General features: G+C 42.0%; 1 protein-coding gene across 2 annotated transcripts; it reads right to left on the reverse strand.

Annotated features, from left to right (window-relative positions):
* Positions 1-1,132: 1,132 nt before the first annotated feature.
* Positions 1,133-6,958, reverse strand: nyx (nyctalopin). Of its 2 annotated transcripts, XM_048541052.2 has the most exons (3): positions 6,938-6,958; positions 6,672-6,761; positions 1,133-4,990 (listed from the first exon to the last, which is right to left on the reverse strand). In XM_048541052.2, exons 2-3 carry the CDS (start codon positions 6,691-6,693, stop codon positions 3,594-3,596), a joined length of 1,419 nt encoding a protein of 472 aa, XP_048397009.2. In that variant the 5' UTR covers positions 6,694-6,761; positions 6,938-6,958; the 3' UTR covers positions 1,133-3,593. The 2 variants fall into 2 exon arrangements, with proteins under 2 accessions (XP_048397009.2, XP_048397010.2); XM_048541053.2 differs by lacking the exons at positions 6,672-6,761; positions 6,938-6,958 and adding an exon at positions 5,804-5,891.
* Positions 6,959-12,582: the final 5,624 nt, after the last annotated feature.

Genomic DNA, 12,582 nt, shown 5'->3' on the forward strand with positions numbered 1-12,582 from the left:
TGACTTCCCATTTTCCACCCCTCCATAACCTTCAGTTCACCTGGAACACCACTGCCCATAGCCTAATTTGCACTTAGTCATGTTTTTGTCTCCCCCGTGCATGTTTACTTCACAGACTCCTGACCCAGTAACATCTCAACTTTAAAACTCTCGTGTGTTTAAATCCTGTCACAGACCTGGTCATCCTCATCTTTGGATGGGGAACAATAAAACAACTCTCCAAGAACTTCTCAATCTTTCAAATTTGACTTCTTGTGCACCCCTGATTTATATGCGCAGCTAGAAATATAAAATATGGTTTGAAGCAAACTTAATTCTTCTGTGAAGTAATTTGAGATGCCTTACTATATAGGGGCACCATTTAAATGCACTGTTGTCCAGTGATATAACTGTAAAGCTTGCTCCTTAAACTTTATGGTGATTAATTTCCTAATTCCATAGATACCTTCAATCCCATTCAGTCTAAAGTGAATAGATATGTCAAGCAAGTGATATTGATAGCAACTGATGCATGAAGCACATGGCAACCTGAAGCAATATCCAGGTAGAAAAAGGAAGCTGCTCGACAAGGCACAGAGCAGGTTGATGAGCATTGAAGGTGAAGTGTTTTGGCAGTCATGTAAGCCTTATGGCTCCTTGCATTAATCTTGTTGAGAAGATGAATAGAAGAAGCTTATATTCAATTAATATTTAAATAGAAATATTATAATTCTATACAATGGCAGTGATCAAGGAAGCAGCTATTACATCTTTAATAAGGCACAGAACCTATGTTGTTTGAAGGCTCACATAGCTTGAATGGATGGCTACTGGGAAATGAATGAGCAAAAGTAGAGAGTAGGCACAGGGCAAAAACTGCGTTAGCATTATGGTAGAACATAACGTATGATAAGGCAAAGATTGCCTTCAGGTAGACTAGAATCCAGCTATTTCTTTCAATATAAAGATACAGCAAACAGTAGTAGAAATCCATTGCACAGGAGGAGCAAGGCAGATTTGGGAATTGGAGAAAGTAAGTGCAGGTTGAAAGTTTAGTGTCAGGCTGTCAACCACACCTGTTTTCAGTAATCCCAGATTCTGCCCTTAATATTGTCACTGTAGACAAAACAATCACTTTGCACAGCTCCCAAATTTACTGTCACTAAACCAAAATACCATCTTAGACATTTTAATATAGTCCATTCCAATAACAAAAAGCACAAGTTATTCAAATTTATTCAGTATACAATAAAGTGTATCTAATTTGCAACCACTGCATTTCCCTTCAGTTGTCCTAGTGCCTACTGAATGGAGCAATATGTTTGTCAGTGTACATTGTGGGTCTGAAGGGATTACGATTGTGTGATATGCATGATGTCATGAAGAAACCCTAGTATAATTGGACTACATTTGTGAATGGTAATAGATGCATATGCCTGTCTATTAATTACCACTTTTTTAACTTTAAGGGGAGTTAGCTGGTTTAGGGAGATGATTGATTACCACTCTACCTTTTGTCTCAGGCAATGAGGGAGGTTAGCTGATGAAGGGGAAAATACATAAAAGGCCAGAGTTGGACAATTACATGTTAAAAGTAAACTTTATCTCTGATACACTATTAAAGTATTTAATGGGAACTGCAAATGCTGGAGAACCCAAGATAACAAGGCGTGGAGCTGGATAAACACAGCAGGCCAAGCAGCATCCTGGATCTGTTAGTAGGTCAGTCTGGTGCCAGCATCTTCAATAATTCCAGCTCCAATCATATATTTAGGGGACAAAATGTTGGTAATTTTGGGTGCTGATGAATGCATAGGACTTAATATGGGATAGGATGCAAGCAGCAGAATTTCACATTGAGTGCAGGTTAAAAGGCTGGCAAGAAGGATATTGGAGAAATTGAGAGCAGGGATGATGGAAGCTTGTATATGGATTACAACAGCGGAATGTGAGCAATTGGGATATGAGTAAACAACCATGTGATGGTGGAAATAAGTTCTGTGGGAGGAAAATTCAAACTATGTTTTTATGAAATAGGAGATTGAAGTCTGGCATTGCATAATAACGCCTCAATATGCAGTCAGGCATGGATTGGAACCAGTGACAAGTGCTTGTCATTGACTTTGACCTCCAGTGAAATGTTTTCTATCTTCAGAAAGTTCATATGAGACAAATTGGTAGAGTAAAGGATTAGGGATCCAAGTGGACACGTACTAGCTAAAACCAAGCAATGTACTAATAATGTGTCATAAAGTGCTATTCCTTAACCATCTAGCAGCTTGTCTCTAAAACGTTGTTTTGATAAGCACTAAACTTCCAGCTACATGAACAATCGCACTCAAACTTTGCCTCAAAATATCAGTTTCTGTCAGTTCAGATATCCACATTTCCTACAGCTGTAGAAGGAACAATCCATTAGATGCAATTTGTGCTGTGCTAGCTACCTTAATATTCTAGTTATCCAGATGATATATACTCAGCACCTAACACAAGGGAAAAGGAGATGAGTATTGGTATTGTCACTGGATCCAGCCATGCTAATTTGAGGATTCGTGGCAGTGGTAGTACCACTAACTCTGAGCCAATAAGATGTGCACAACCTACCTGAACAGGTTGATAAAGTACATCTGTAACACAAAATAGGTCTCACTATGAAAAGCCAAATCAATGGGACCATAAATTTTCTGTTTCACACACCAGCCTTTAAGGAAATCGTACCAAGGTGTGATAGCACTTTTGTTAAAAAAATTCTCTAGATAAATTTAATCTCAACACTTTCATTGTGAATACTGTCATTTTTCATTAGTGAAATGAAGCCAACGCTTCTCATTACTTCAGTCTAAACATTTCTGGTACTACCTTTCATTTGTTACTTCTGGACACTCAAACAGTCCTCTAACGACGTAGTGTTACCACAATCCGCTCAGATTACCACCGATAACACATCAAAACATAAACCCCGGCGTCAAAGATAAAAGGGTTATTGTAGCCAACATAATGTCTAGATCAGCTTTTTCTACTGTATAGTGGAATGTGCATTCAAATGAATTCTTACAAGATATATTTGTAGTGTACATATTACAAAAACACGATGGTCAGATACAACGTGTTATTCATTAATTGAGGATAACGGTAAACGTCGCCAATATTTGTCTAATCAAACTCGACTAACGCGGGAATCGCTGTCAGCAAAATGGGTGACTTCGTCTTCATTTTACAAAATATTGATCTTGTTAAGAAAATGTTGGTGCTGTGAAATTACCAAATTCGGCCTGTGAACAAACAAGTTTTGCGCAAGATGAAGACTCAAGTCGAGCTCCCAACCTACAGCAGGGGTTCAGAGTGATCAAGGGAATTTATTGTTGGGCTGAATCCCAGAAGGTGACAGATGGCTCGAGATGATTTAAAACCACAGCCAACAGAGAACGCATCCAGTGGTTCAAACAAGCACAAGATCAGATCTCCCTGTTATAGCTACAGCCTGCGGGGAGCGAAACTCAAGTTCCAGTTTCACAATTCGTATCTTTTTTGTTGTTGAAAGGATGAAGACTGTATTCGAAGAGAGGCCCCTCGTCGTTATTGCACAGGGAGTCCGACGGCAGGGGAAGCCATCCTCATGCCTTGTAACATGAAACTGCAATAATGAGCGTAAACACAAACTGAACGTGTGGATCCGGATTACTATTGACAGGAACCGCAGTGGACACCTCCTGGTTGACTCCGTCCGGGGCTGACACATTCCTAAAGGTTTCGGTGCTGTTCTCCGAATCCTCGTGCATTCCTGCGAAAAGTAATTTCGAGATAAGATTACTGAATCTATTGCCGGTGGTGGATCGGGGCCGCTCTGTCGGAGTTGGAGTGTAAACCGTCTCATTGTGTTCCACTGGATCGAGGCAACTTCCTTCTGTGGATCTGTGGAAGAGCACTTGGCTCAGATCCATACCCGCGACTGACGGTGGAGAGGCACAGGGGATGTCCCGGACTAGCCCGTAGCTTTCCATCCAGTCTTTCAACCATTCGACCCTACAGTCACAGTCCCAGGGGTTCCTGAAGACATACAGCCTGCCAAGGAAATACACTGGTTGAAAAACAGAAAGCGGCAGCGAAGTCAGTTTATTGCTATTCAAATGCAAGGAGATTAAACTGGTCAGGTTTTCAAAAGCCCCTTCCTCGATGTAACTGATGGCATTTCTGTCGAGATAGAGAACCTCCAGTTCAACAAGCTGACTAAACCAAGTCCTGGACACATTCACCAAAACATTACCTCCAAGGTTTAACATCTTCAGGAGTGTCAGTTCTTGGAAAGCGAACTCAGGAAGGTTACGCAGGAGGTTATCATTAAGATAGAGATATTCCAATTCCACGCAGTGTTTAAAACCTTTGTGGTGGATTACCGCAATTTGGTTGTCTTGTAGATTTAAATATTTCAAATGGCTTAATCCTTGCAGAGAGTTATAAGCCACTGCTTCAATTCTGTTCCTCTCCAAATACAAAAGCCTCAGAGTCTCTGTGCCCCTCACTGCTGCAGGAATTCTCCGAAAGTTATTCTGCCACATAGCTAGCTCTTGCAGAGCAGGAACAGCTATAAAGATCCGATCTGGGATATTAAATAGATTGCAATTAGACAAATCGAGCTTCTGAAGTCGTTTGAGACCAATGAACGTTCTGGTGTGCAGATACTTGATAAACTCGTTATGGGCCAGTTTCAGTTCGCTGAGATGGGGCAGCCCTTTAAATGCGCCGGGGGTGATGAAAGAGATATTATTATGGTTTAAGGATAAAGAGTGGAGGGCTGGCAGAGTACCGAAGGCTTTCTCTGACAAAAATTTGATATTATTTTTCTCCAAGCTGATAACGGAGGCCTCACATGGGAATTCGCTGAGGACCTGGTGCAATCCGGCACGGTCACAGAGAACAGCACAGGTCCGCTCCGTAGAACAAGTACACACCGGGGGACAGAGGCGAGTGCAGGCCCAGGGAGCAGAGAGACGCAGAGTCGTGAACAAGATCACTGAAAAATAAGAAAGTGAGGTACAAATCGACAGAGAAAACAAACAATAGCAGTCTTTTTAAGAAAGCAGAACTTATGGAACCTGAAAATACAATTTTAAAAAAGTCCATTTGTATTTCAGAAGCGACAGTATTTTCTAATCAAATTGTTCAGAGATTATTACATTTCTGGACGATAGACAGTAGACAATAGGTACAGGAGTAGGCCATTCGGCCCCTCGAGCCTTCACCCCCATTCGTTATGATCATGGCTGATCATCCACAATCAGTACCCTGTTCCTGCCTTATCCCCATAACCCTTGATTCCACTATCTTTAAGAGCTCTATCCATCTCTTTCTTGAAAGTATCCAGACAGTTGGCCTCCACTGCCTTCTGGGGCAGAGCATTCCATATATCCACCACTCTCTGGGTGAAGACGTTTCTCCTCAATAGACAGGTGGAACTTGAAGGGAGGCCACCTGGCTCAGAGGCAGAGGCGATACAAGTGCTCCACAGGAGAATACTTTGAAGAAGTAACAGGAATGTCTGGACAAAGGTATAAAATACATTAAATATGTTTGAACTTTGAAAAGACATTTGACAGGTGGATCAGTGATAATGGGAACTGCAGATGCTGGAGAATTTGAGATAACCAAGTGTGGAGCTGGATGAACACAGCAGGCCAAGCAGCATCTCAGGAGCACAAAAGCTGACGTTTCGGGCCTAGACCCTTCATCAGAGAGGGGGATGGGGTGAGGGTTCTGGAATAAATAGGGAGAGGGGGGGAGGCGGATCGAAGGTGGATAGAGGAGAAGATAGTTGACAAAGACTTACCATGACGGATTGACATCTCACTCACAGCGCCTTCTGCCCTATCCTGAAGTGCCGTCCTCCCACATCTTTTAATCCAGCCTCATCAGCGAATCCTGCTATTTCATTGTAAACTCGGAACGTCATTTATTTTGGCAAATTGCTTTCATCGCCACCTACTGCCCTGAGCTGGTGGTTCATATTGTGAACCGAACTGTTCATGCTCTCATACTCATCAAAACTTAAATATTCTTCATTTTGTAAACGACAGGCCAACAAACTGATCGACTGTGGGTGGTGTCTCATTCTGGGGGTGATCTGTATTTAGCCTTAGGATCTAGACAGGGTCAAGGAAGAGAAGTCGATTTTTTTTCTATTTGCCTCTGAGACACGAGGCCAACTGTTTATCCTCTGTCCCGGCTCAAAGTCGTTTCCAGGAAGCGTGGGGACTCGAAAGGGCATTGACTATTTCAGCCATGTGGAAAGAGGCGGCCAAGGAACTACGGAGAGAAGATTTCATTCCCAAAAGCAGGTGCAAACGGCCTTTGGTAAAAATAAAAGCAGCAGATACGTTGAAGCGCTCTCAAGTATAAGAACCCCATGAATTAAAAGGGCAATGATACGAATAAAAAAAGAAACGATCAGGAGGAAGGATTAATGGAAAAGTACGGCAAAAATAAAACGTCCAGCAGCTCAAGTGCTAATAGGAAGTCATGTGAGAACGATAGGAAAATGTACAGTCTGCGAACTTAATGAAATAAACGAATAGATTAAGGACAAGTGACAACTATCCATAATTTCCAACTCTTACTTGTCAGAGATTTCTCAGAAAATTGCAAATAAGTCATATTTCAATTGCCCGTTAACCAGACTGGATAGTAACATGACATACCGTTAAAAACGATCAGATCCATTTCTGTGCTTTTTCATCTGTAGCACCTCAGAATAGAGATGCACCAGGATGACTATGGCCGAACACTGTCTAAAAAATACAAAGGAAACAAAATTTGGAATAGGCCAACATTTCAACGCTGCCCGTCTTTTGCCGAACAAATCAGTCCATTTTTCCAGCACAGAACGCCGGGATTTGAAATAATCAACAATGAACAAACATTTTTCACGGATTGATTAAAGTCAACGACTGTACACAGTGCCCACCTTGAACATTGTTGTTCTTCGGTCTTCAAACCAGTAGCAGTGGTTGAATTCCCAGGTTTAAAAAAAGGCTTCCGGCAATTTTTCTAAAATCCATCACTTAATGCATCAACAAATCTGCAGTGTGAGAAGGGATTAGTCACAATCCAGCTGAAACATCTCCTGCGAATCACACTGATAAATGCATGTTACCGTTCTAAAAAAACCTTTGGAAATGCTCCATGTCGGCCTATTCCGAATACCATATCGTGAGCAAAGAGGAAAATCAATGTCATTTTATACTCTTCCATTTCGGGTCAAAAGTCGAACAAACTATCTTCGGACAAAATAACATCTTTGTTTAACTTTGCCAGAGTATTTTACTTCGATGCTTTTCTTTAGGACTCTAGAAAAATCCCACTACAATGTGCGAGAAAATGTTTTGCGGCTCGGTGACGGGGTTGTTAAGGAGGTAAATGCAACAGATATTGAATTCACAGCTAGTTCCCATTGAGATCAGGGAAAACCCCCAAATTAGTAGGAAAGTATGAGCTACACAGACTGAATGGTCTTCCTCCTCTGTACCAATTGTGCAACACCTTTCCCGCCGTACTGCTTCAGCAAGAGTCCTGAGGTATGAGTAATAAGATTTGTAGCGTTTGAGCACACAATTTAGATCCATGGCACCGAGAAAGAGCTGCATATATGCCCTGTCGTCAGGGAACACTGATTTAATCGACGCCCCATTATTATTGTCCAAGCTGATGAGAACAATGGACAAAACAGAATGAAATAATCTGGCTTGATAGAGCACCAGTTTTAGCTGTACAATTGAGCTAACATGGTGATCAGTCATTGAACATACGTACACAAGGCTGTCAATACATTTTCAACGAAACAGCACAACCTTATTGCACACATTTAAAAGAAAAACAAAGCTATACAAGACAGTTTGGAAAGATCTAATCAAAGCAAAAATAAAGATTCAAACGCGAGTCCTTAACCACCCAGCTACCATAATTAGGAAGGATTGAAGAAGTCGAAACTGTTTTCCTTGGGGGCGGGGGTAGGATAAGAGGAAATTTGTTACAAGTTTTCAAATTCATGAGAGGTTTTGACAGAGGTATCGAGAGAAACTATTCCTATGCATAAATGTATCAAGAACCAGAGGGCACAGTTTTAAAATGTCCTGCAAAAGAAGCAAATGTAAGGTGAGAGGAAAACCTTTTGACAGTGAGTATCTTGGCTTTGGAATGCACTGCTGGCGAACGCGGTGGACACGGGTGCCTTGTTCTGTGCTACTAACTGAAGTACTTCGTTTAATGTGAGCCTTCCTTGTACATCAAACCCTAAAAGGCAAGGCCTTCTTAACCCTTATAGTCACTAGCTCCTGTGCACAATTACAGTCCTCTAAGGTCTAATTTGTTTATTAGTGCGTGAACAATCCAATTAAAATAACGGTGATCAAGTGGCATCACTTCTTACTGTCTCTTGCTTCAACCTTTGATATGCCAAACACTTTGTGACATCATATATCTTGTAATGGTTTGGTTCTCTTAGTTTACCAACGCATTACAGTTTTAATTGCAAGTTTTATATACATAATCTATACTACATGTATACATACACACATACACCACAAGACCATAAGATGATAAGATGTAGGAGCAGAAATTAGGCCATTCAGCCCATTAAGTGTGCTCCACCATTCAATCATGGCTGATAAGTTCCACAAAACCATTCTCCTGCTTTCTTCCTGTAACCCTTGATCCCCTTCATAAACAAGCACCTATCTATCTCAGTCTTAAATGTACTCAATGACCTGGACTTTGCAGCCTTCTGTAGCAGTGAATTCCATAGATTCACCACTCTCTGGCTGGAGAAGCTTCTCCTTATCTCTGTTTTAAAAGGTCTTCCCTTTAAGGCTGTGCCCTCCGGTCCTAGACTGCTTTACCAATGGAAGCATTTTTGCAACATCCACTTTGTCCAGGCCACTCAGTATTCTGAAAGTTTCAATGAGATCCCCCTCATCCTTCTAAACCCCAATGAGTATAGTCCCAGAGTCCTCAAACATGCCTCACATGTTGAGCTTTCCATTCCTCGGACCATTCTCATGAACCTCCTCTGAACCCGCTGTAGGGCCAGTACATCCTTCCTGAGATATGGGGCCCAAAACTGCACACAACACTCCACATGTGGCCTGATCAGAGCATTATAAAGCCTCAGTAGTACATCCCTGCTTTTGTATTCAAGTCCTCTCAAAATAAATGCCAACCCTGCATTTGCCTTCCTGACTACTGACTCAACCTGCAAGTTTACCTTGAGAGAATCCTGGACTAGAACTCCTGAGCCTCTTTGCACTTCAGACTTCTGAATTTTCATTCCATTTAGAAAATAGTCCAAGCTTTTATTCTTCTTACCAAAGTGCATGGACCTCACACTTTCCCACATTGTACTCTATCTGCCACTTCTTTGCCCACTCTCCTAACCTGTCTAAATCCTTCTGCAGCCTTGCCACCTCCTCAATACTATCTGTCCCTCCACCTATCTTTGTATTGTCTGCAAATTTAGCCAGAATGCCCACAGTTCCTTCCTCTAGATCATCAATGTACAAAGTGAAAAGATGTGGTCTTCATGCTGACCCTCGTGGAACACCACTAGCCATTAGCTGCCATCCTGATAAGGAACCTTTTATCCCCACACTCTGGCTGTCTGGCAGACAGCCAATCTTCTATCCATGCCAGCACCTTACCTCTAACACTGTGAGCCCCTATCTCACTCAGCAGCCTCCTGTGTGGCACCTTATCAAAGGCCTTCTTGAACTCCAGGTAGACAACATCCATTGGCTCTCCATGGTCTACCCTGTAAATCCATAAAACTGTTACGTACTGTTAAATTACAAAATAGGTTCATTTTGATACATAACTGTGCCTTAACATTTTTCTCAATGTATTTGCATGTGTTAATCTAAATTTACATTAATGAGCCACAAACAGCAATAAAAGCTTAAACCAACAATCTTACTTTTGAAACACAAATAAAGATTGCGGGAAAAGCTCAGCAGGTCAGGCAGTGCCTGTGAAGAGAAATCAGAGTTAACATTTAAGGTCCAGTGTCCTTTCCTCAGAACACACTGATCCAAAATGTTAACTCTGATTTCTCGTCACAGATGCTGCCAGACCTGGGGGAATTTCCCAACAATCTCTATTTGTGTTCCTGATTTACAGCGTCCGCAGTTCTTTCAGTTTTCACCTTACTTTTGACATGGGCTAGTCTTTTTTACTTTTTTTTGGAAAAAAATCATGGAAACATAGAAAATTCAGCTCCAGATTTTAAACTGATCATTGGCTGATAACCCAACTAGTGGCCTATTCTCACTTTCTTCCCAAACTCTTTGATCTCTTATTCTATAAGTAACTGTTTCTTGACAAGATTCAATGGTTAGGTCTTAACCTCATACTGTGGCAGAGAATTCCACAGGTTCACCACCCTCCGGGTGAAGAAATTTCTCCTAATGTCAGTCCTAAACATCCTTAAACTATGATCCTGGTTCTGGACCCACAAGGAATCAAGGGCTATGGGGGGGGGAGTGCAGGGAAGTGGAGTTGAAATGCCCATCAGCCATGATTAAATGGCAGAGTGGACTTGATGGGCCGAATGGCCTTACTTCCACTCCTATGTCTTATGGTCTTATGAACTCCCTGAAACATCCTTCCTGTATTTACCCCATCTTGAGTTGTTAGAATTTTATAAGTTTCTATGAAATCCATCCTTAGTTTACTAAATTACAGTGAAAATGGTCCTAACTGATTCAGTCTTTCATCATACATCAGTCTGTCAGGAATCAGTCTGGTGAATCTTTGATACACTCTCCATAGCCAGAAAAACCTTCCTTAGATAAGGAGACCAAAACTGCATATGACACTCCAGGTGTGGCCTCATCTTTACAGTTGCAACAAGACATTTTTGCACCAGTCAAATCCTTTCAATATGAAGGCCAATGTATTATTTGTCTTGTTTATTGCCTGCTGCATATGCATGATTGCACCTTCCCTTTTCCCAGTGTACGGCTATTCAGATAATAATCTGCCTTCTTGTTACGCTCTCAAAGTAGAAAACTTACATATATCTCTATTACATTATATCTATCTATAAACATTATATTTAACTTGTCATGCATTTGCCTATTCAATCAATTGGTCCAAATCACACTGAAGCACCTCTGCATCCTCCTCACAGGTCACTCTCCCAACCAGCTTTATGTTCTCTGCAAACTTGAAGATAATGTTTTAGGTGAGGGAACTAAACATACTAATACAATTTGTGAATACTACAGTCCAAGCACTAAGCCCTGTACAATCCCACTAGTCACTTCCTGCCACTTGGAAAAGGTTTCAATTATTCCTACTCTTTATTTCCTCTGTGCCAACCATTCTCATACATGTCAGTACACTACCCTCAATCCCATGCACTTTAATTTTACATACTAATCTCTTATGTGGAACTTTACGGAAAACCTTCTGAAAGTGGAAGTAAACCACATCTCACTCATCAAGTCTAAGTTATATCTTCAAAAAATTCCAGTGGATTTCCCTTTCATAAATCCATACTGACCCTGTCCAATTCTGTCATTGTGCTCTGCTATTGAAACATTTACAAGGGACTCTAGCATTTTCACCATCAATCAGGCTAATTGGTCTATAACTGTCTCCATAATTTCTCTCTACCCCACTCTTTTTTTTAAGTTGTGGGGTGACATCAGCAACCCTCCAGCCAATGAAACTATTTCAGAGTCTATCGACTCTTGAAAGATGACCTCCAATGCATTCACAATTTCTAGGACCACTTCCTTAAGTTCTCTAGTGTAGGGTCTCATTCAAATGCTCCAGTTACTGTTCTGATCTCAAGTGTATTCAAGTCTTTATTTGATATTGTTAGTTGTGAATCTTTAGTGTTACATCTGGCACACTTGTTCTGATTGCAGAGTCAAGAGTCTCCCGCATTTCCCACACCTCATCCCTCACACTCCGCCCTTGCAATAACCACTCCAAGAGAATCCCCTTACTCCTCACACACCACCCCACCAACCTCCGGATACAACGCATCATCCTCCAACACTTGCGTCATCTACAATCCGACCCCACCACAAAGACGTTTTTCCATCCCCATCCTTGTCTGCCTTCCGGAGAGACCACTCTCTCCGCAACTCCCTTGTCCGCTCCACGCTCCCCTCCAACCCCACCACATCCGACACCTTCCCCTGCAAACGCAGGAAGTGTTACACCTGCCCCCACACCTCCTCCCTCACCCCCATCCCAGGCCCCAAGATGATTTTCCACATCAAACAGATGTTCACCTGCACATCTGCCAATGTGGTATACTGCATCCACTGTACAGAGTGTGGCTTTCTCTACATCGGGGAAACCAAACGGAGGCTTGGGGGCTGCTTTGCAGAACACCTAAGCTCGGTTCGCAGTAAACAACTGCACCTCCCGGTCGTGAACCATTTCAACTCCCCCTCCCATTCCTTAGACGACATGTCCATCTTGGGCCTCCTGCAGTGCCACAACGATGCCACCCGTAGGTTGCAGGAACAGCAACTCATATTCCGCTTGGGAACCCTGCAGCCCAAAGGTATCAATGTGGATTTCACAAGCTTCAAAATCACC

Source organism: Stegostoma tigrinum, chromosome 12, assembly GCF_030684315.1.
Source record: "Stegostoma tigrinum isolate sSteTig4 chromosome 12, sSteTig4.hap1, whole genome shotgun sequence".
Classification (NCBI taxonomy): Eukaryota; Metazoa; Chordata; class Chondrichthyes; order Orectolobiformes; family Stegostomatidae; genus Stegostoma; species Stegostoma tigrinum.

Coding starts and splice junctions, on each gene's coding strand:
- nyx (XM_048541052.2), bottom strand. CDS start 6,693: ATGGATCTGATCGTTTTTAACG. Junction 4,991..6,671: donor GGATCTGATCGTTTTTAACG/GTATGTCATGTT, acceptor CTTATTTTTCAG/TGATCTTGTTCACGACTCTG.